Below are 21,050 nucleotides of genomic sequence, written 5' to 3'. Positions count from 1 at the left end.
TCTGTATAAAATAACTTAACAAGAAAATTAGGAACTTTAGGTTTATAAACATTTCTATGTAATATTTATTTAGCATGTATATTGGTAGCTTCATGGTTAAATACATGGCTCACTGGGTGATCACTGGTGGGGTTCAAGAAGGTATGGGAGATAGGGAGTTGACAACTGGTTGAAAGTTTGTGACATGGGTTCAATTCTAAGGTCTATGGGGAGGTTGTTCCATAGGGGAGGTCCGGCCAATGAGAATGCACGCTCCCTGATTGACTTGAGGTGGACTAGTTTTGGAGAGGGGCTAGGGAGAAGTCCAGTGTTTGTAGAGCATAGGTTCCTTTGTGGGATCTGGAAGTGTAGTGCGGCATTCATGCAGTCCATTTTGTTATTGTATAATGTTTTGTGGATGAGAGATAAGGTTTTGTATTGTATTCTATAGGGGATCAGCAGCCAGTGTAGCTTTTTGAGAATTGGAGTGATATGATTTGTTTTTTTGCTGCTAATGAGTGTTCTCACTGCTGCATTCTGTAGGAATTGTAATGGTCTTAGGGTGGATGCTGGTAGGCCTAGGAGGACTGCATTGCAGTAATGTAGCTTTGAGAACAGGAGAGCTTGTAACACTGTTCTGTAGTCTTGGGGGTGTAGGAGAGGTTTGATTTTTTTTAGGACTTGGAGTTTGTAGAATCCTTCTTTTATTATGTTGTTGATGTATGTTTTGAAGTTTAGCTCACTGTCTAGTATGATTCCTAGGTCTTTTGTGGTGAGAACAATTTGATTTTTTGTCAGGTGTGTAGTGAGATGGGGGTCAGGTACAGGTGAAATTTTATTGCAAATGTAGAGGCCATTTGTGACAGAAGTTGTTGAATTGCATTGAGGTATGTGTCCCAGTATTTTAGGGTGTTTTCAATGGTGTCTCTTATGGGGAGCAGAATTTGGATGTCATCGGCGTATATGTAGTAGGAGAAATCTAGTCCAGTTAGGAGTTTGCAGAGAGGTAAGAAATAGATGTTGAAGAATGTGGATGATAGTGATGATCCTTGCGGGACACCATATGGAAGGGATATTTGATTAGATTCTGTGTTATTGATTCTTACTTTGTATGATTTGTTTGATAAATACGATGTGAACAAGCTAATTGTGGTGTCGCATAATCCAATTTCTCTTAGTCTATTCAGGAGGATGTTATGGTTGATGGTGTCAAAGGCTGCAGATATATCGAGTAGTATGAGCAAATATTTATGGCCACTATCTAGGCCTTTGAGGAGTGTGTCTGAGAGAGAGAGAGAGTAGTAGGGTTTCTGTGCTGAGGGACTTCCTGAATCTGTGTTGTGCCGGGAATAGTATGTTGTGGTTTTCTAGATGCTCCGTGAGTGGTTAATTAACAACTTTTTCTAATGTTTTGGCTAGGAAGGGTAGATTGAAAATAGATCTGAAGTTGGCGAGATTGGACTCATCTAGTTGTGGTTTTTTGAGTATTGGTTTAATAATAGCACATTTTAGTTTGTCTGGGAAAATGCCTTCGTCTAGCGAGAGGTTGGTTATGTCAGCTATGGGCCTGGCAATGAGATTGGATTTAACATCTCTTTTATACCGATATCCGTTCGCACATCGCATCGGTTCACAATAAACAAAAACTTTTGGGCGGGGCCCTTACATGTAACAGATAACTTAGTGAACTAGGAAAAATACAATTAACTTTTGGGAGGAGCCCTTACATATAACAAACATCAATGGGTAGATGCAATGCAATAGAACTGTAACTATAACTATATACATGAGAGTGCACAGTACAAAATCAGCGGACATAAGGCGTTCATAACAAAATAACATTGTAAAATTCACAGGGGGGTTTTATGTAATAGGGGGTGACATGGGGTAGGCTTGTTGAAAGAGCCAGGTTTTAAGTTTCTTTTTGAAAGTGGGGGTATATGTCTCCATGCGAATATCATGGGGCAGGGAGTTCCATATGGTGGGGCCGGCAAGAGAAAAGGCTCTGTTTATAGTAGAGGAGAGTTTAAAAGATTTGATAGATTGGGCACGAAGTGTTCCTTGGAGGGCTGGGCGGATAGGTCTCTTGGAGGTGCGAGGTAGGAGGGGGGGATTAAGCCAGTTGAGGTTGGAATTTAATACTCTTGTGTATGATAGATAGAGTTTTATATAGAATTCGTGACTGTATAGGGAGCCAGTGTAGTTCGATAAGTGTGGGAGTGATGTGAACTCTTTTCTTTGTGTTTGACAGTATCCGAGCGGCGGCATTTTGTAGGAGTTGTAATGGCTTAGTGTGTGTTGCGGGAATGCCAAGGAAGAGTGCATTGCAATAGCCAATTTTTGATAAAATAATAGACTGGAGTACTGTACGGAAATCAGTGAAGTGTAGTAGGGGTCTGAGTTTCTTTATCGTTTGTAGCTTAAAATAGCAATCCTTTATGATGGATTTAATGAATGGTTTAAAAGAAAGGTGATTATCAATAATGACTCCTAAATTACGAGTGTGTGATGGGAAATTGGTAGACGAGTAAGCAAAGTGGGATGTCTGGGAGCGGTTGCCTATCCAGCATATCCAGCATATCCAGCATAACTTCAACGGCAGGGGAGAAGAAAAAAGGATTCACACTCACAAAGCGGGGAGTAGCTGGCTTGTTACGGCGGTTACTACCCCAAACCAAATGTGCCTGATACTTCACTTTCGATGCATATCCAGCATAGCTCTCTGCTTCAACGGCAGGGGAGAAGAAAAAAACTGATACCTCACGCATATCCAGCATAGCTCCCTGCTTCAACGGCAGGGGAGAAGATAAACAACCAATAAGGGCTGTATAACATAATCTGGGTAAAAACAAATAAGCATGGGTGTAGCTTGCTTATTGCGGCGGTTACTACCCCTACTACCTCTAACTAATCAAGCTAGATATTTCACTTGGATGCAGCTCCATCACCGCTCTCTACATTAATGGCGGGGGTGGAAGGGAATTAGAACCAAGAGCTAAGAGAAACAGATAAGTATGAGAGAAGAAATGAGGGAAGCTTGCTGGGCAGACTGGATGGGCCATTTGGTCTTCTTCTGCCGTCATTTCTATGTTTCTATGTTTCTATATGATTAATAGCTCAGTCTTGTTGGAATTCTAGTCCAGTTAGGAGTTTGCAGATACTTATTTTAGTGTTTTTAGTGTTTTTAGTGTTTTTATTGGGATGGCATCAATGGGGTGTGATGCAGGGTTCATTTTTCTGATGATGGTTTCAATTTCAGTTGAAGCTATGTTTTCGAAATGTGACCATCTGGCGTCAGGTTTGCTTGGAAGTTTTAATGTTTCTTCATTTGTGATTGGGTTTTTTGTGGTTAAGTATTTTGTCTCAGAAGAAGTTGGCAAATTCTTCACAGGTTATCACTTGATTGTCTGGGGGGGGCGGGGGCGGTTTGCTGGGTTGTGTGAGGTTTTTGATGTATGTAAATAGTGCTCTGGGCTTAAATTGGTAGTTGTGTATCTTTTTTGCATAGAAGTCTCTTCTGGCTTTGTCAATATCTGTTTTGTAGATGTAGAGGATGGTTTTGTATTTATCTTTTAGATGTTCAGTCGGGTTTCTTCTCCATTTTTTTCCACTGATCTTAAAATGTTTGATTTTTTTGAGTTCTGGGGTGTATCATGGGGCTTTGTATTTGGGGGCAGGTTTGATTTCTTTCCGGATGATTGGACATTTGTTTTCTACTATTTCTGAGGTAATGGTGATCCAGGAGTTTATGGCGGAGTTAGTGTTGGTTTTGTTTAAGGATTTTAAGGTGTCCGGTAGTATTTCGATTAACTCATCACTGGAACAGGGTTTGTTAAATTCAATATGTTTGTTTTGATTGTTTCGTTCAAGGTGAATAAATTCCAGATGTAGTTTGGTTTCTATGAGTTTGTGGTCTGACCATGGGAGAGCCGTGGCTGAGGGTGGTTCCTTGTGTTCAATTTTGTCATTAATGAAAATGAGGTCTAGTGTATGGCCTGATCTTTGGATGGGGGTTTTCACTATTTGCTTGAAGCCAATCGCTGCTATGCTGTCTAGTAAGAGTTCACAAGCAGTTGAGAGGGGAGTTTTATCAATGTGTAGGTTAAAATCTCCTAGAATTATGGCTGGGGTGTCCATGTTAATGTTGTTTATTATGGCTTCAATTAGTGGTGAAAGGTTGTGTTCAAGGAGTCCTGGTGGGGCATAGAGTAGTATGATTTGTAGGTTTTTTTATTTGTAGAGAGCAATTTCGAATGGGGGAGGTAGGTTAATATTGTGGAATCTAAATTTGTATTTTTTTAAGGCCATAAATAGTAGACCATCTCCTTTCCTTTTAGATCTGAGCAGTGAGTAGATATCATATATTGATTTGGGTAATTGGTTTATTAGGGCTATGTCTGAGTCTTTTAGCCATGATTCGGTTAAACAGCAGATTTCTGGGCGGTTGTTGAGTAGCATGTCGTGAAGAATTGGTATTTTTTTAGCTACTGATTGCGCATTGAGTAGGATTAGTGTAAGGACAGGGCTGTCATGTGCCATGAAGTAAATATTTTCTGTTCTGGTGAAACTAAAATAGAACCTTTAGACTTAATTGTAAAGCATTATGCTTGGTTCAAATCTATCACAGAATATTGACCAGAGAACACCATCCCTACTTTGAAGCATGGTGATTGCAGCATCACGTTATGGGAATGTTTCTCATCAGCAAGGACTGGAGCACTTGTTAGGATAGAAGGGAAAATGAACAGAGAATAGTTCAGTAAAGTCCTTGAGAAAAACCTACTGCCCCCTGCAAGAAAGCTGAAACTGGCACAGAAGTTCACCAGTCAACATGACAATGACAAGACAAAGCTGCACTGGAGTGGCCCAGTCAAAGCCCAAGACCAATTCAATCTATGACATGATTTTAAAACTTCTGTCCATCAATGTTCCTCATGGAATTTAACAGAGCTTGAACACTGTTGTAAAGAAGAATGGTTAAAAATTGACAAATCAGAGACAAAAAATTTAAAACAAATCCACAGGTACTCATACACGCTTGGATCGGTGCATAAGCGAACATAAGCTGCAATTTGAAATCATGCATGCATTTACATGCGTATGATTTAAAATACACCTACATGTGTATGCGTGCTCCTTATTTTAAGTGGTTACTCTAGCAAATGTAAAGCGCATATCTTCTTTAATAATTTGTCAGCTTTAACACGTGCAGGGAAGCGGATTTTAAAACATACCCAGTTTTCCCATTAGTCCACCAGATCTTACAGTCTGTCTTGAAGTCATCCAGATCCCTCTGATTCTTCAGTCTGCACTTCCCCCAGTTGACCCAGACTCTTCACCCAGTCATGTTAGGCCCAGGGCTTAATTTGTGGGAGAACGGCCAAAAACACAGTTCTGGCACTTCTTTTCAGGCCTAAGAGGCAGAGCTGCAGGAGGGTTCTTTTCCAGCCCCTCTTCCCCCCAGGCAACCTGCAGGAAAGAAGGGAGAGGATGAGCCTGGAGTAGACAGTGCAGAGAACAGCCACTGCTTCCTAATCCTCCCTCACCCTTCTGTATTGCAGGGAAGAGGAGCCTGGAAAGGGGGGGGGGGGGGGTGGAATGAGGACCTCTGGGAGATTCATGGAGGTCTGAGGATATAGGATCAAGATTACCAGAATGGAAAGGAGGAGGAGATTAGAGAGAGAGGGCCCTATTTAGGTCTATGTGTTTGATAGAGTTTGAACATCCAGTCCTGGTCCCACTCTTTTTGCCCCAGTCAAACTTGGCTCTGGCCCCACTCCACCTTAATACCAGCCCCCCCCCCCCCCCAATAGTTCCACTTCTTTTTATCTACAAATTAAGCTTTGGTGTTAGTACTAAAAAGAGATTTCTGCAGACTTATACCTCATCAGGAACAGTCGTAAACATACATGGCCAACAGCCCGGTGCGCACTGTGGTGGCAGTTTTTAAAATACAGAATTATGCGTGTAACTGTTGGCCTTGCCCCAGAATGCCCATGCCCTGCCCCCAACTCTGCCTATTTTATTTTTTTTTGGCTGGAGCATATAGAGGATGCATGTGGAGGCCAGAGCTCAATGCATGCCTAGGCTGTACACCAAAATGGCGACATCTGCTGAAGAGGCAGGTGCTGAAGTTAACTCCAGCTTGTACCCAGTGGATGCCATCACGTCAAAGAAGATAGAAGAGGATGATGCACCAAAGCCTGGGTTCGACCTCTGGGCCTGGGCCTGAACAAAGCCTGGGTCCGGGCTGAGACCCTGGTATCAAAATCTGGTCTCTGGACCAAGCCCTGGAATCAGGCCTGGGCTTGGGTCATGGCCTAAGAAGATGCCCAGGAATTGGGACCCAACCTCCGGACTGGTTTCTATGTCAGGACTGGGCCTGGACCTTCACCTAGGGTGAGGCCCATGCGTAAGATCTGAGCCTGGGCCGAGTCTCTGGCATCAGAAAATAGGACCCAGCCTCCAGGCAAGGCTCCAATATCAGACCTGCACCTGGGCCACAATGTTGGATCCCCAACATAGCAGGTAAGTGAAAACAATTTTTGGGATCTTGACCGAAGCCCTGGTGTCAAGTCCTGGCCAGATCCGAGAGCCTGGCATCACGCTCAGGCCTAGGTTGTAGCTCCTGCATTGAGCTGTGGCCTACACCTAAACAAGGCCTCAACCTTGGGTCTAGGTCCAGGCCATGGCCTCAGTGTGGCCCTCGGGCATAGGCCAAGGCCCATGCTTTCGGCCTTGGCCTATTCCCTAGGTGAGTTCCTGGCCTTGGACTTGTGTCTAGGCCCAATGGATCACTTTCTTTGTTTTTTTGTTTTCACAAAGAAATGTGAAAACCAATGAAAGTTTGTCTGATTTTCAATTGTTTCATTTTGAGAATGAAATAAGAAATTTCATCTCATTTCCTAATTCATTTTTCTAGAATGCCCATCCCTAGATCTCTCTAGCCTCTTTGCTATTCCCCTCCTCTATCTCACCGCTTCTTTTCCCCGGGGTAGGTAACAGCTGCGATCTGTCTCCCTGGGTAGAGACCCAACAGCAGCAGCAACACCCAGGTTGAGGTCTGAGGGTGGCAACTCCTCCTGGTTTGTGGAACAACACAGTGGCTCATCCATGTATGGTTCTGCCGCAGAGTTTGCCACAGTTTTCCCACCAGGCCTACCACAGCAGACTCGGCTTCTCTCACTGGCCCATCGAAATAGATGCATGGCTTAGCCATGGCATGCTTACAATTATGTCACTATGTTCTTGCATTTCCCCTTTCCTGAGCTTGCAGTGCCTCCACTAGAATGAGATTCGACAGCACAACCATTTTTTCTTCCTTGATTGAGCAGCCAGTGTGCCTCCCTTCATGTGCCCCCCTCCAGGGGGCCCACCCAACAGTTTACTCACCCCTGGATTATACCACAGCAAACGTAAAGCCCATCTCCAAGCCTGGGTACTTGCCAGGTACTTGTGACTTGGATTGGCCACTGTTGGAAACAGGATGCTGGGCTTGATGGACCCCTTGGTCTGACCCAATATGGCATGTTCTTATGTTATATTCTTATTTTCAGATATGTTTTTCTGGCTTCTCCCTGCCCCGGTTTCATAATTTTCCAGCTTTTAGATGGTTCAATTAATCTTCCAACTGGTATACATTAAGAACTGATTCTGATTTGCACTTCAAAACAGATACAGACTAACTCCAAAGATTTCCTCTGGCTTCTCTCTGCCCAAGGACAATAAGTTCTCCATCTTCTGGCTTTTAGATGGCTGAATTAGTCTTCTATCCATAAATATATGCATGGGTCTAAGATGTGATTGTCATATCATAAGAATATAAGAATGTTAGAACTGCCATGCTGGGTCAGACCAAGGGTCCATCAAGCCCAGTATCCTGTTTCCAACAGTGGCCAATCCAAGTCACAAGTATCTGGCAATATCCCAAACAGTAAATACATCCTATGTTGCTATCGCACAGTGATAATTAGTGGCTATTCCTTAAGTCTACTTGGTTAATAACAGTTTATGGACTTTTCCCTAAAAACTGGTCCAAACCTTTCTTAAACCCAGCTATACTGTACCATCCTTTGGCAATAAATTCCAGAGCTTAATTGTGTTTTGCATGAAAAATCTTTTTTTCCAATTTGTTTTAAATGTACTATTTAGTTAACTTCAAGGAGTGTCCTTTTATTTATTTATTTTTAAAAACAACCAGTTCAAATTTTCCCTTTGTCATAACCACCCTCAGCCATCTCTTCTCCAAGCTGAATAACCCTTTCCTCTCAAGGACTTTCTTCACAGGGGAGTTGTTCCTTCCCCTTTATCATTTTAATCACCATGCTCTGTACCTTTTCCAGGTCAGCTCTTTCTTTTTTGAGATTGCCAAACAAAGTGCAGATTCACCATGGAGCCATACAGACATATTATGATACTCTCCATTCCTTTACTAATAATTCCAAACATTCTGATTGCTTTTTTGACTGCCATTACACAGAGCCGAGGATTTTAAGAAATTGCCCATGTAGACATTTAGATTTTTTTCCTGGCTAGTAAACTCCCAGTATGGAACCCAACATCGTGTAACACCAATTTTGACTTCTTTTCCCTATGTGCATCACTTTGCATTGGTCCACATTAAATTTCATCTGCCATTTGGATGACCAGCCACCCAGTCTCAGAATAATTTTATGTGAATTTTAAAAACCCGACGCATGCCAAAACCAGGAGATATGTGCACAAGTCAGGTCAGTGCGCACCAAGCAGATTTTAAAAGCTGTCAGGATATATATATATATATATATATATATATATATATATATATATATATATATAGCACTGCCCCATTGGTTATCTCCATTCCACCATGTTCTGAGATGCCAGTTATGTCCACTAGGGGTGTGCATTCGTTTTGAACTTAAATGGAAAAACACAACTTTTTTTTTTTTTTAACTTAAAAAAATGATGAGGCGTAAACGATCGGATTTCCAACTTATTCAACATAGCTATGTTGAATACGTTGGAAATCGCGATTGTTGATCTAAATAAAAATTTAAACCCCTCACCCTCCTTAATCCCCCCCCCAAGACTTACCAAAACTCCCCAAGCTGGCCAAAAGTTCCGTGAGGGTCCGGGAGCGGACGAGTGGGGAATCACGTGACGTCCGCGTCACTCCGACGTGACGCCGACGTCACATGGTCCATCGCGGTTCCGCTCCCGGACCCCTCGTTGGACCCAAACGGCACTTTTGGCCAGCTTGGAGGGGCCTCCTGACCCCCCCAAGCTGGCCAAAAGTGCCTTTTGGGCCCAACGAGGGGTCCCGGAGCGAACCCGAGGGGAATCACGTGACGTCGGCGTCACGCGGCGTCACGCCGACGTCATGTGCTCCTTGCAAAGGAGTTCAGGAATGGCGTCCTGACCCCGCTGGACCACCAGGGAGTTTTGGTAAGTCTTGGGGGGGGGGCGGGATTAAGGCGGGTGAGGGGTTTAAATTTTTATTTGCACATATGGACATAGACTCAACTTTTGGAATTCTCCATATGTCCATATTGACCGCAAATGGGACCCCCTTTCGACTTATGGACTTATGAACTTAAACTTTTGGTCTGCACATCCCTAATGTCCACCTCTTCATTCAGTGCTATACATTCAGACTCTCTCTTTACTTTTTAGACTTATGGCATTTGTATAAATATATTTCATGATTTTTATTTGTATATTCAAGTATCTTAGCAGTTAATTTGAGATAATTTAGAATCTTTTAACTCATTCTGTTCTTTATTTAGAGGCACCTGAGCTACATTTGCCTTAATTTGAATCTCTCTATCGAGATGCTGTAACCCCCCTGTTTTGTTAGTATCCTTCAAAGATACCTCTCTCCAAACCATAAGCTACTGAGTGACTATCTGCTTTCCTCAAGTTTTAGTTTAAAAGCTGCTCTATTTCCTTTTTAAATGTTAGCACCAGCACCCTGGTCCCATCCTGGTCAAGTTGGAGCCCATCCTTTCTGAATAGGCTTCCCCTTCCACAAAATGTTGCCCAGTTCTAACAATATTACAGCTCTCTTCCCTGCTTCATCATCTCATCCATGCATTAAGAATCCAAAGCTCTGCCTGTCTCTAGGGGTCATGCATATGCAACGGGGAGCATTTCAGAGAATACTACCCTGGAGTTTCTGGATTTCAACTTTCTATCTAAAAGCCTAAATTTGGACCTCACCCCTCACTTTCCTATGTCTTCCATACCTGCATGTAACACGACATCTGGCTCCTCCAAACTAGTTGATGCCTGAGGTCTGCCACTTTCACACATAGGCAGGCAATTTACCAAGTGATCCTCACATCCACCAGCCATCCAGCTGTCTACATTCCTAATCATCAAATCACCTACCCTTCCCTCCTGGGCACAATTTCTTGGACACCCATCTTTGGTACAAGAACATAAAGTATGACATCACCTGGAGAGCAGGTTCTAGCTATAGGGTCACTCCCTGCTACACCAAAGTGATGCTCTCCTTCCAGGTGATTTTTTTTCTCCTAGGCAGTAAGGGAGATGCCAGACTGAAGTTGAGACTTGACTTCTATATCCCTGAAGGTCTTCTCTATTTACCTCACTCCTCCAGGTCTGCCACTCTAGCCTCCAGGAACTATTTGCATCGAGTGTACACATACAACCTCTCTCCAACTGGTAGATAATTGTACACGGGGCAGTAGGTGCAAAAGATTGGAAGGCCCCCATTTTGCTGCTGGATTGTTGTCTGCATCTTAATATTGTTGAGTTCTTAGTTAATTAAGTTTAATGCTACAGACCTTCTCCAGGTTTCCTCTGGTTTCATGTCCAAGTTTGTAATGATTTTCTGCTCTCATGGCGTTTTGAAGATCCTACCAGGGGAGCACAGGTACTCATATAATCTATATTTATTTATTTTATTTAGTGTTTTTTTATACCGGCATTTGTAGGTACATCATGTCAGTTTACATATAACTGTATTTACAGGAAAAGAAAGGTACATGAAACTGTAACTGATAACACTAACAGTGTTAAGGAATTTTAAGAGAAAGGAAAGTAACAATAAGATAACAATATGAGAATATGAGAACAATATGAGAACAATGAGGGAGGTGTAACAACTGCAGGGTTATAAAAACAATAGGGATGTGAATCGTTTTTTGATGATTTAAAATATCGTCCGATATATTTTAAATCGTCAAAAATCGTTAGGGCCACGATACAATACCAATTCCCCCGATTTATTGTTAAAAAATCGTAAATCGGGGGAAGGGGGAGGGCAGGAACTTACTTACTTGCCCTAAACCAATGGCAGGAAAACCGGCACACTAAAACCCCCTAAAACCCACCCCCGACCCTTTAAATTAAATCCCCCACCCTCCCAAACCCCCCCCAAATGCCTTAAATTACCTGGGGGTCCAGCGGCGGTCTGGAATGGGCTCCTGCAATTGAATTGTGTTGTCTTCAGCCGGCGCCATTTTGCAAAATGGCGGCCGCAAAATGGCGGCGGCCATAGACCAACACGATTCGACTGCAGGAGGTCGTTCCGGACCCCCGCTGGACTTTTGGCAAGTCTTGTGGGGGTCAGGAGGCCCCCCCAAGCTGGCCAAAAGTCCCTGGGGGTCCAGCGGGGGTCCGGGAGCGATCTCCTGCCGCGAATCGTTTTCCGTAGGGAAAATGGTGCCGGCAGGAGATCGACTGCAGGAGGTCGTTCAGCGGCGGTCCGGAACCCCCGCTGAATGACCTCCTGCGGTCGATCTCCTGCCGGCGCCATTTTCCCTACGGAAAACGATTCGCGGCAGGAGATCGCTCCCGGACCCCCGCTGGACCCCCAGGGACTTTTGGCCAGCTTGGGGGGGCCTCCTGACCCCCACAAGACTTGCCAAAAGTCCAGCGGGGGTCCGGAACGACCTCCTGCAGTCGAATCGTGTTGGTCTATGGCCGCCGCCATTTGGCGGCCGCCATTTTGCAAAATGGCGCCGGCTGAAGACAACACAATTCAATTGCAGGAGCCCGTTCCGGACCGCCGCTGGACCCCCAGGTAATTTAAGGCATTTGGGGGGGGGGGGGTTCGGGAGGGTGGGGTATTTAATTTAAAGGGTCAGGGGTGGGTTTTAGGGGGTTTTAGTGTGCCGGTTTTCCTGCCATTGGTTTAGGGCAAGTAAGTACTTCCCTCCCAAAGTTGATGAAGTATTAAGGCATTTGGGGTGGAGGATTTAATTTAAAGGGTCGGGGGTGGGTTTTAGGGGGTTTTAGTGTGCCGGCTCACGATTTTAATGATTTTCACGATATTTTAAACACCCAAACGGCAACAATACGATTCCCTCCCCCTCCCAGCCGAAATCGATCGTTAAGACGATCGAGGACACGATTCACATCTCTAAAAAACAATGGATTAGGTATCAAACAAGAGATTAATCATGAAGTATGATGGGCTAGGCATAAGCTTGTTTGAAGAGCCAGGTTTTGAGGTTTTTCTTGAATTTCTGGGTGCACTGTTCTTGTCGGAGATTGGGTGGTATAGAATTCCAGGAGGATGGACCTGCAATGGATAGTGCATGTTATTTTGTGGTAATAAGTTGGGAAAGCTTAGATAAGGGTATGCATAGGGTGCCTTTATAGGATGATCTGGTTGGTCTGTTAGGGGTGTGGAATTGTATGGACTCATTTAGCCAGTGTAGGGTTTTATGGATGATAGTGAGAGTTTTGTAGATGATATGGTAGGAGATGGGGAGCCAGTGAAGATCTCTGAGGATGGGGGTGATATGATCTTTTTTGCGGGTATTTGTGAATATTGTTAGGACCGCGGCTGCGGCGGTCCGCGTCTGGGGCCGGGTGTCATGGCTGCCAGCCACGGCGGGCCGACACCAGTGTTGGGCCGGCGGCCGCGGCGACATTGACTTACCCGAGGTGTTGGGCTTGTCAGAAGCTCCTGCTGTGGCAGGCAGCCTTCTCTTTTGCTTTCTTCGCGGCTGCTGCCGCTGCCAAGCCCGCCGCATGGTTCCTCTTGGCCGGGCTGACTCCTCCCCCTCTGCCTCTGCCTCTGCTAAGAGCCGCGTGCGCGGCTGAAGAGAAAATTTAAAGGAGCCATGACAGAAAATTGTCATAGCTCCTCCTGGGACTCATCCCTCCAGTTCCTGTATTTAAGGCAAGGTCTGATACTCAGACCTTGCCTTGGTATTGAGGCTCTGTGCTTGGTTCCTGTCTTCCATGTTCCTGGATTTTCTCTTCATCTCACTTCTGCTCCTCCACCTCGTTGGATTGATTCTTTGGCTTCTGACCTTTGCACCGGCGGTGGTGATTTTCTGGTGTTGACCTGGACTAGCTTTGGACCCTTCTCCTGTGTTGCTCCTGGACTGGCTTCAGACCATTCTCCTGTGGTGCCCCTGGATTGGCTTTGGACCACTCCCATCTGCTCCTGGACTGGCTCTTGACCTCTCTCTGGACTTAGACCCTTGGACCGGCTTTGGACTATCCTTCTACGTCTACTCCTGGACTGATTACAACCTGCTGGAGGCGCCAGCCGTCTGGAACCCACGACCTGCAGGAGGCGCCTGCATCCAGACTATCTTCAGTCTTCAGGGAGTCTCCTAAGTCCCAGCGGCCGTGTCCCTGTGTGCTCCTCCTGGGGGGATCACGAGCTTCCAGGGTGAAGCCTTCATCTAACATCTACATCAGCAGGCCTTGCCATTCGACGGTAGAGACCGAAGAGGGTTTACTCCCTTTTTGGTAGCGCTGACTCTACCTTGGAACAGGGGTCCACTTTATGAATTATAACAAGTATTCTAGCAGTGGAGTTTTGAAGCATTTGTAGTGGTTTAATATAGACTTTGGGGAGACGGAGGAGTAGGGAGTTGCAGTAATCTATTTTGGAAAATATTGTGACTTGCAGTACAGTGCAGAAATCGTTAAGGTGGAGGAGAGGTCTGAGTTTCTTTAGGGTGTTTAGTTTAAAATAGCATCCTTTCAAAGTCGAGCCAATGAATCTTTTTAGATTGAGGTGGTTATCTATTGTGACACTAAGGTCTCGTACGAGCTGCGAGAATGCAATTGCTTGGGGCAGGGCGCTTGTGGGGTTGTGGGGTGGCGAGATGATAATAAGTTTCGTTTTGGAGGTATTGAGGGCAAGGTTCAGGCTGGTGAGGAGGCTTTGATCGATAGGGCATTTTCCCAGGTTTTGAGGGTATTGGCTAAGGAGTCTGTGATGGGGATAAGTATTTGGACGTCATCCACGTAAATAAAGTGAGTGAGGCCTAAGTCAGAGAGAAGTTGGCAGAGTGGCAGCAAATAGATATTGAAGAGGGTAGAGGATTGGGCGGAGCCTTGAGGAATGCCTCTCGATAGATGGATAGATTTAGATTCTCTGTCATCAATTCTAACCTTGTAGAGTATGTTGTCTAGATACGATTCAAACCAGTGGAGGGGGGTTCCAGATATGTTCTATGTCATAGTCTTAGTAGTGTCTTTGCATATCCGATAGAGGTTATGCATGGGGTATGTTATGTGAAATTAACCAATACCATCTTTGAATGTTTGACTGAATATCAATGTTTTGAGCTCTTTTTTAAATGACTTAATGTTGCTTTGTGAGCTCAAGTGCTCTGGTAGTGAGTTCCATAATTTCGGACCAGCGATGGATATGGCTCTGTTCCTTGTGGTGGATAGCTTGGCTAATGGGAGTGATGTTATTTCTAGCTGTAATTTACTTGCTGTTCTTGTTGTACATTGCGATCTGTGTATATGTATGACATTGTCAAGGGCCGTGTTATCTATTTTGTAAATTGCATTGTGTAGGATTGTTAGTATTTTGAACTCAATTCTTTTTTCCACTGGAAGCCAGTGTAGACTGTTGAGTACGGGTGTGAGTGGTTCTGATTTCTTTTTGCCAGTTAGGACTCTTGCTGCGGCATTCTGTAGTAATTGAAGTGGTTTTAAGGTCACTTTAGGTAGACCTATCAGGAGAGAATTGCAGTAGTCAAGGCTGGTGAAGATGAGAGATTATAAGACGTTTCTGAAATCTTGGTGGTGAAGCATCGGTTTTAGGTGTTTAAGTATTTGGAGTTTGTGGAAACCTTCTTTTGTTTTTGTTGTTATGTGTTTTTTTGTAGTTTAGTTCACTGTCAATCCAAATACCGAGGTCTTTTACGTTGTCTTTAAGTTGTATGTAGATGTTGTCTATTTGGAAAGGTGGGTTGGTTTTGGATCCTGAGTTTTTTCTTTCAATTAGGATGCATTCAGTTTTGCTCTTGTTAAGACATAATTTTAGGTGGTTTAGCATATTTTTGATCGACTCAAGGTGAGAGGCAGCTAGTATCAGTGCTTCTTCGGTGGTGGATGTAATTGGAATGAGGAGTTGTATGTCGTTAGCATACATGTAGTAAGATACACCTAGGCTTGATAGGTGGTATGAAAGCTGGCAGTTTACTACTTTATCTAGTACTTTTGCGAGGAAGGGTAGGTTTGAGATGGGTCGGAAGTTAGAGGGATCAGTAGGGTCAAGATTTGTTTTTTTAAGTAAAGGTTTGACAGTGGCATGTTTTAGGGGCGACAGCACATTTCCAAGGGTGAGGGAGCAGTTAATGATGTCAGCAATGGGTTTGGCTATTTTACTGGGGATGGATAAGAGAGCTTTGGTGGAGATGGTATCAGAAGGGTGCAGTGCTGGTTTAATTTTCTTTACTATAGCTTCTGTCTCAGTGGAGGAGGTAGGTTCAAAGAAGTTTAGTGTGGCATGAGAGGTTATTGTGAGGGGTGTGGTGGGCTGGGAGGTGGGGGGAAAGCGTTGCATGAGCTTGGAGATTTTGTCACAGAAGAATAGGGCGAGGTTATCACATTTTGTTTGGGTGTCTTCATCAGGCATGGCGGGGGTGGCATTTTTGGTGAGCTAAGCGACGTATGCGAAGTGGGCTTTAGCGTTGTATTGTAAGTCATGGATTCTAATGGCATAGAAGTCTTTTTTTGTTTTAAGGATGGTTTTGCGGTATATTTGCAAGGAGGATTTGTATTTTGCCAGTTGGGATGGGGATGGGTCTTTGCGCCATTTCTTTTCCTGGCATCTCAGGGCATGCTTAAGTTTTTTTAGTTCTAGTGTGTACCAGGGTTTTTTTTGTGTTGAAGGAGGTATTTAGAACTTCCATGGTTTGCGGGCAGAGGGAGTCAACAATGTTAATGGTGATCTCATTCCAAGATGATAGAGCCGTTTCGGTGTCAGTGAGATCAAGTTTTTCCAGGGTATTGGAGAGGGAGGTGATTAGTTCATCTCTGCTGCATGGTTTTCTGAATTGTATAGTTTTTATGTTAGTGTGATGGGGAGGGGTTTTATTTATTATATATAGGGTGGTTGCTATAAGGAAGTGGTCAGACCAGGGGACAGGGGTGCAGGAGGGGGCAGCAGTAGAGTTGATGTGTGAGTTTATGAATATTAGGTCAAGTGTATGGCCAGTTTTGTGACTAAAGAATGCTACTTCTATCAGAGGAGGTCATCCTCTCTGACCAAGCTCACAAGCTTACAGAGAGAAAAGTATGGAGTAGTAAGGGAGGAAAGAAATACCCACCCATCCATCTACACAGCCATATTGGCTGAATCAACTTTAATGATCAATGGGGTGACAGATGTCACTTCCAGAATGCCCTCACTTCCCTCTTACAGTGCCCACTTTCTATTCCACTGTTGTTGTTGCTTTTTGTCCTACTTTTAATGTCTTGAGGTGTTCTTACCACTGTTGATGGTTTACTTTGCCCCTTTGTTTGGTATTTTGGGATATTCATGCCACTGTTCTTTGTACTCTTTTCCCTTGTATAAGTGCTTTGTGGGGTTCATGCCACAGGGGCAGCTCAAGGCAATCTGCTGCTTGAGGCAAAGGATGAGATGGCACCCTCTCGCCCCCACCCCATCTCGTTCCGCCCCTGCTCTTTCTCCCTTCAGCCGTCACTGGTGCACCAGTCTGGCCTCCAGCAGTGGTGGTGTCCCTCCTCCATGCTGTTGGTCTGGCCTCCAGAGGTGGTGACCCACAGCAGCGACCCTCCTCTTTTCTGCTGCTGCTGGGTCAGCAGCCGTGGCAAGGGCAGGTAGGGTGAGGTGAAGTGGATGCCACAGTGGCGTTCTGAGAGGGGCATTTTTTGCCACCTCAAAATTCTGCCACCTGAAGTGGCCGCTTCACCCTGCCTCACTATAGAACTGCCCCTGTCATGCCAGTACCGTTATTGCTCTTTGCTCCTCTTTTGAAGCCTTGTGATGTTCATGCAAGAAATGCTACTGCTTCACTTCTCTTAGTGAAGTAGCACTGGCCTGAACACCCCAAGTAGGTACCTTGGGGTGTTCAGGCCACTGTGCTTGGTGCTATTTGTTCGCTTTTTGGTGCCTTGAAATTTTCATGCCTTTGTTTGGCCTATGTTGCCCCCTCACAAAGCCTTGGGTTATTGATTCTCTTTTTGCTGCATTCCTCTGTGCCTATTCTTTGTGGTTATAAACACCAGTACTCTTGCTGCTCCAAGCATTTGGAACGTGGGTGTTTCTGCTGCTGCTCCTGAGGTCTTCAAAATTATTTTCAAATTCCCTTATTGTAATTATCAACTTTTGGCGTTGCCATGCCAGTCCGATGCTTTACACTTGCCGCACCTCTCATGGTCCATTGGGGTCTTCATGCCACTGTTCTTGGTGCCCTTTGACCTTCATGAAGCATTATAATATTCTTGCTGGTCTAAGTACGTCTTTGCTCTTCTCTTAGTCCCTTTAGCTGTTGCTGCCTTCATTTGGTGCCTTGGGCTATTCATGCTAGCCCAGTGTCACTTTGCCCCACTCTTGATGTCTTGTATGATTCCCTTTGTTGCTGATGTCTGCCTGCAATTTGCACTAAACCTGAATAGAAAATTCCAATTTTGGAACTCAAAATAGGATGCATGGCTTTCCCCAAATCACATGAATAAATTATTATTATTATTTTTTTGTTTGAAATGAACAAAATAATTTATGGACGTTCATGAAACTGATTACCTAACCAACATGAAATGTTTTTCTGTGCACATCCTTAGTGAATACCATAGGATAAGGGATGTGATGAAATGTAATCAGAGAAGTGTGGAAACCTTGAAAGAAATGAAGATGCTTTATATTAATGTGAAAGCAGAGAAACTCAAGGATGGAGAGGTAGAGCAGATTAGCAGGAGAGGGACATAGTTCTTGTCAGAGCATCCTTATATAGAATGCAAGGTAAGGAAATGGGGATAGATTTGCAATCTACTTTTAGCTCTGTGGGGAAAAATAGGAAGAAGACCCTGTACATTTACAATCAGATAATTCAATTTCTATAGGATCTGTAAAGTGAAAATATTGAGTAACAACCAGACAAAAAGAAAAATAAATGAAAGGCGAGAAAATAATTAATAAGCATTTTTTCAGACAAACAGAAACTTCAGAACTGTGCAGCCTCATCACAAAACTTTACTGAATAGCTGCAGGCATGCCTTGGACTACAGGTGCCATACACATTCAAATGTGTATGGCACCTGTAGCGTCCTCTGATCTTTATGACTTGCAAATGCTATGGCATAATCTGAAGGGAATGGGTAAGAATGATTGTTAGGAATTACTGTGATCATTCTTCCCTTTTCTAGAAAAGGCGGAAGTAAAATGGTTTACCTAAATTTATACACTGATTAGTTGGATATTAAAATACAGGAGTCTATGATGCCTAAATTCCAGTTTAAAGTAGTTCCAAAACCCTAATATTAATCTTCTTGAAAGAATAAAAGGAACAATTAGGGGCCTATGCGTTAAAACTCATATATATATATATATATATATACAGTATATACTCATTAAAAAATGTAATATGCATGCTAGTACAAAATTTAATGAGTTATGCACTAAAAATTAGCATTTACACATATAGAAATTGCCTCAATAGTATATACACAGGAATAGCATACATTGTAACTGAAAAAAATATACTATGCATGCTGCTTCCTCTCAAAATCCTCAGTGATAACCTGCCTTACTTGAAAGAGCCAGTTAGGATGGGGAATTTCATTCCCTGTCCATCCCGCTATCAAAGTTGGTTCCTATTCTGTCTGAAGACATACACTGCCATCCTGAAAAGATTCCCACATCTAGAGAGGCCCCTATCATAAAGGTGTTATGGCAGTTTTGGGGCTGTGGGTTGACATTCATCTTGTGACCACTGTCTGATTTCACCTCAAGATATTGTAATATGGTAAATAACTCATGTTTACCTCTATCTATTACTCCATGTAGTATAATAACATTTGTATATTGTCATTTTTATGATTTAGTAAAAATAAATGTGTTTGTTTTGATATCATAGTAGTGGAAATTACCCTTTTCCTTCAGAATTTACTTAAAGCAAGAATGGCAATATAATTGAAATGTGCAGATTGAAACCTCTCTGCTCTTGCTACCTCTGCAGAATCACTCTGCCTCCATGACGGAAGTGACCTGAAATGGAAGAAACAAGGAGAAAGTAGCTGTTTTTATTACCCTCCAGTGCTAAGAACTCCCAAGACACAGTTACTAAATGTCAAACTGTGAAGACAAGTATTATGTTATGTCTAGTTAGAGGCTAATGTTTTGTACATTTTTTGTATGAAGAAGTGTTGTAGCTTGCCCAGATTTTTTTGTCAGCTTTAATATATTTATGCCAGAATTTAAAAAAAAAAAAGAAAAGAAAAAAAAAAAGAAACAAAAAATCTTTTTTTTTGTTCAATGGTGCACTTGAGCAACATCTATTGAATTGTTGATGTCGTCATGTGATATTTGTACACAGATTTCTCTTTTCTTGATTTTATATGCATTTAAATAAAATAATATACTTCAACTGGCTGTTATTGGATTAAAAAAAATAAATATGCTTTGTACCAATGTATATATATGTATATAAAAGGAACCATGAATGAACATTGTTCAATTTTATGGGGGGAGGGGGACAGTGCTAGTTATATGACAATATTTGATTAAGAAGAAAATATTCTGCTGTTGGTGTTGTTTTTTTCTTACATGGACATTACAGTTGCAGGGACTTTAAGGATATTGAATGAACTCTGCTAGTTAAAGCAGAGCTGCTTTACGGCATCAGCTGGAAACATTTGTCAATAATAATAATAATTATTATTATTATTAAATTCTCTGGACTGCCATAAATATTTCTAAGGAAAATAACTGCCACAATTTCCTGGAGGACTCGAAATGCAAGTTTTGAGATGTTTGCCTTGTCCTGTGATGCATAATCATTTTACAATGGTTTCTTAGCCTCCATCTCTCCACCCCACTACTTACTGTTTCTGGACTTCTTTTCCATTAACAACTCATACAGTTTACATTTGTGTTTTGTAAATGCTATTGTCTGGAAATTTCTATGATAAAAGTGATATTTACAGTTTATACAATATTGTTAAAATGTTTACAAGAAAAGGAAGAAAAATCGTGAACTTCACAGCGTGATTTCATTTTTCACTTCTGTATAGCATGGTGACAACAAAGTGTCTCTCATTATGGCAAAGAAACCCGTCTTTTAAATGTTGGAATATTCATCAAACATGTCCTTGTTTTGGTTCTTCTTGACTTTTTTGTAGATTTCTTTCTTTCTTTTTTTTTTAACAACTGGAAAAAATTGAGACAAAAAATACTGCAAAAATCTATTGAGTCTGTTGTGGTTTTTTTTTTTCAAACCTTTCTAGTTGACAACAAGGGGATGGTATACAGTTAGTTTTCTGGTTATACATTTTGGGGTAGATTTTAAGAGGTGTGCACATGTTATAAAATCGGGGTTCGGCGCGTGCAAGAGGGTGCACAATTGTGCACCTTGCGCGCGTCGAGCCTGCGTCGAGCTGCGCTGCCTTCCACCATTACTTCCCAGGCCGCTCCAAAATCAGAGCGGCCCCGGAGGGAACTTCCCTACCCCCCCACCCCACCTTCCCTTCCCTTTCCCTACTTCCCCCTACCTCCCCCGCCCTTTCCTCCCTACCTTTTTCTTTTATTCCAAAAACGTACTTCAGCCTTACTTCAGCACAGCGGCTTTATGCCCGGCACACGTAACCTTTGGAAAATCTGGCCCTTTGGGTCTAGC

At 43.2% G+C, this 21,050-nt stretch overlaps 1 protein-coding gene across 1 annotated transcript in view; it reads left to right on the top strand.

Annotated features, from left to right (window-relative positions):
* PLPPR1 (phospholipid phosphatase related 1) overlaps window positions 1-20,567 on the top strand; it is a 329,852-nt gene extending 309,285 nt beyond the window's left edge. The window contains exon 8 of the mRNA XM_029605105.1: window positions 19,395-20,567. Coding sequence (XP_029460965.1) covers window positions 19,395-19,427 — 33 coding nt within the window. The 3' untranslated portion in view covers window positions 19,428-20,567. The remainder of the gene's footprint in view (window positions 1-19,394) is intronic.
* The last annotated feature ends 483 nt before the right edge of the window (window positions 20,568-21,050 follow it).

Source organism: Rhinatrema bivittatum, chromosome 1 (genome assembly GCF_901001135.1).
Source record: "Rhinatrema bivittatum chromosome 1, aRhiBiv1.1, whole genome shotgun sequence".
Taxonomy (NCBI): Eukaryota; Metazoa; Chordata; class Amphibia; order Gymnophiona; family Rhinatrematidae; genus Rhinatrema; species Rhinatrema bivittatum.
This window is presented reverse-complemented; position numbering and strand designations above follow the sequence as displayed.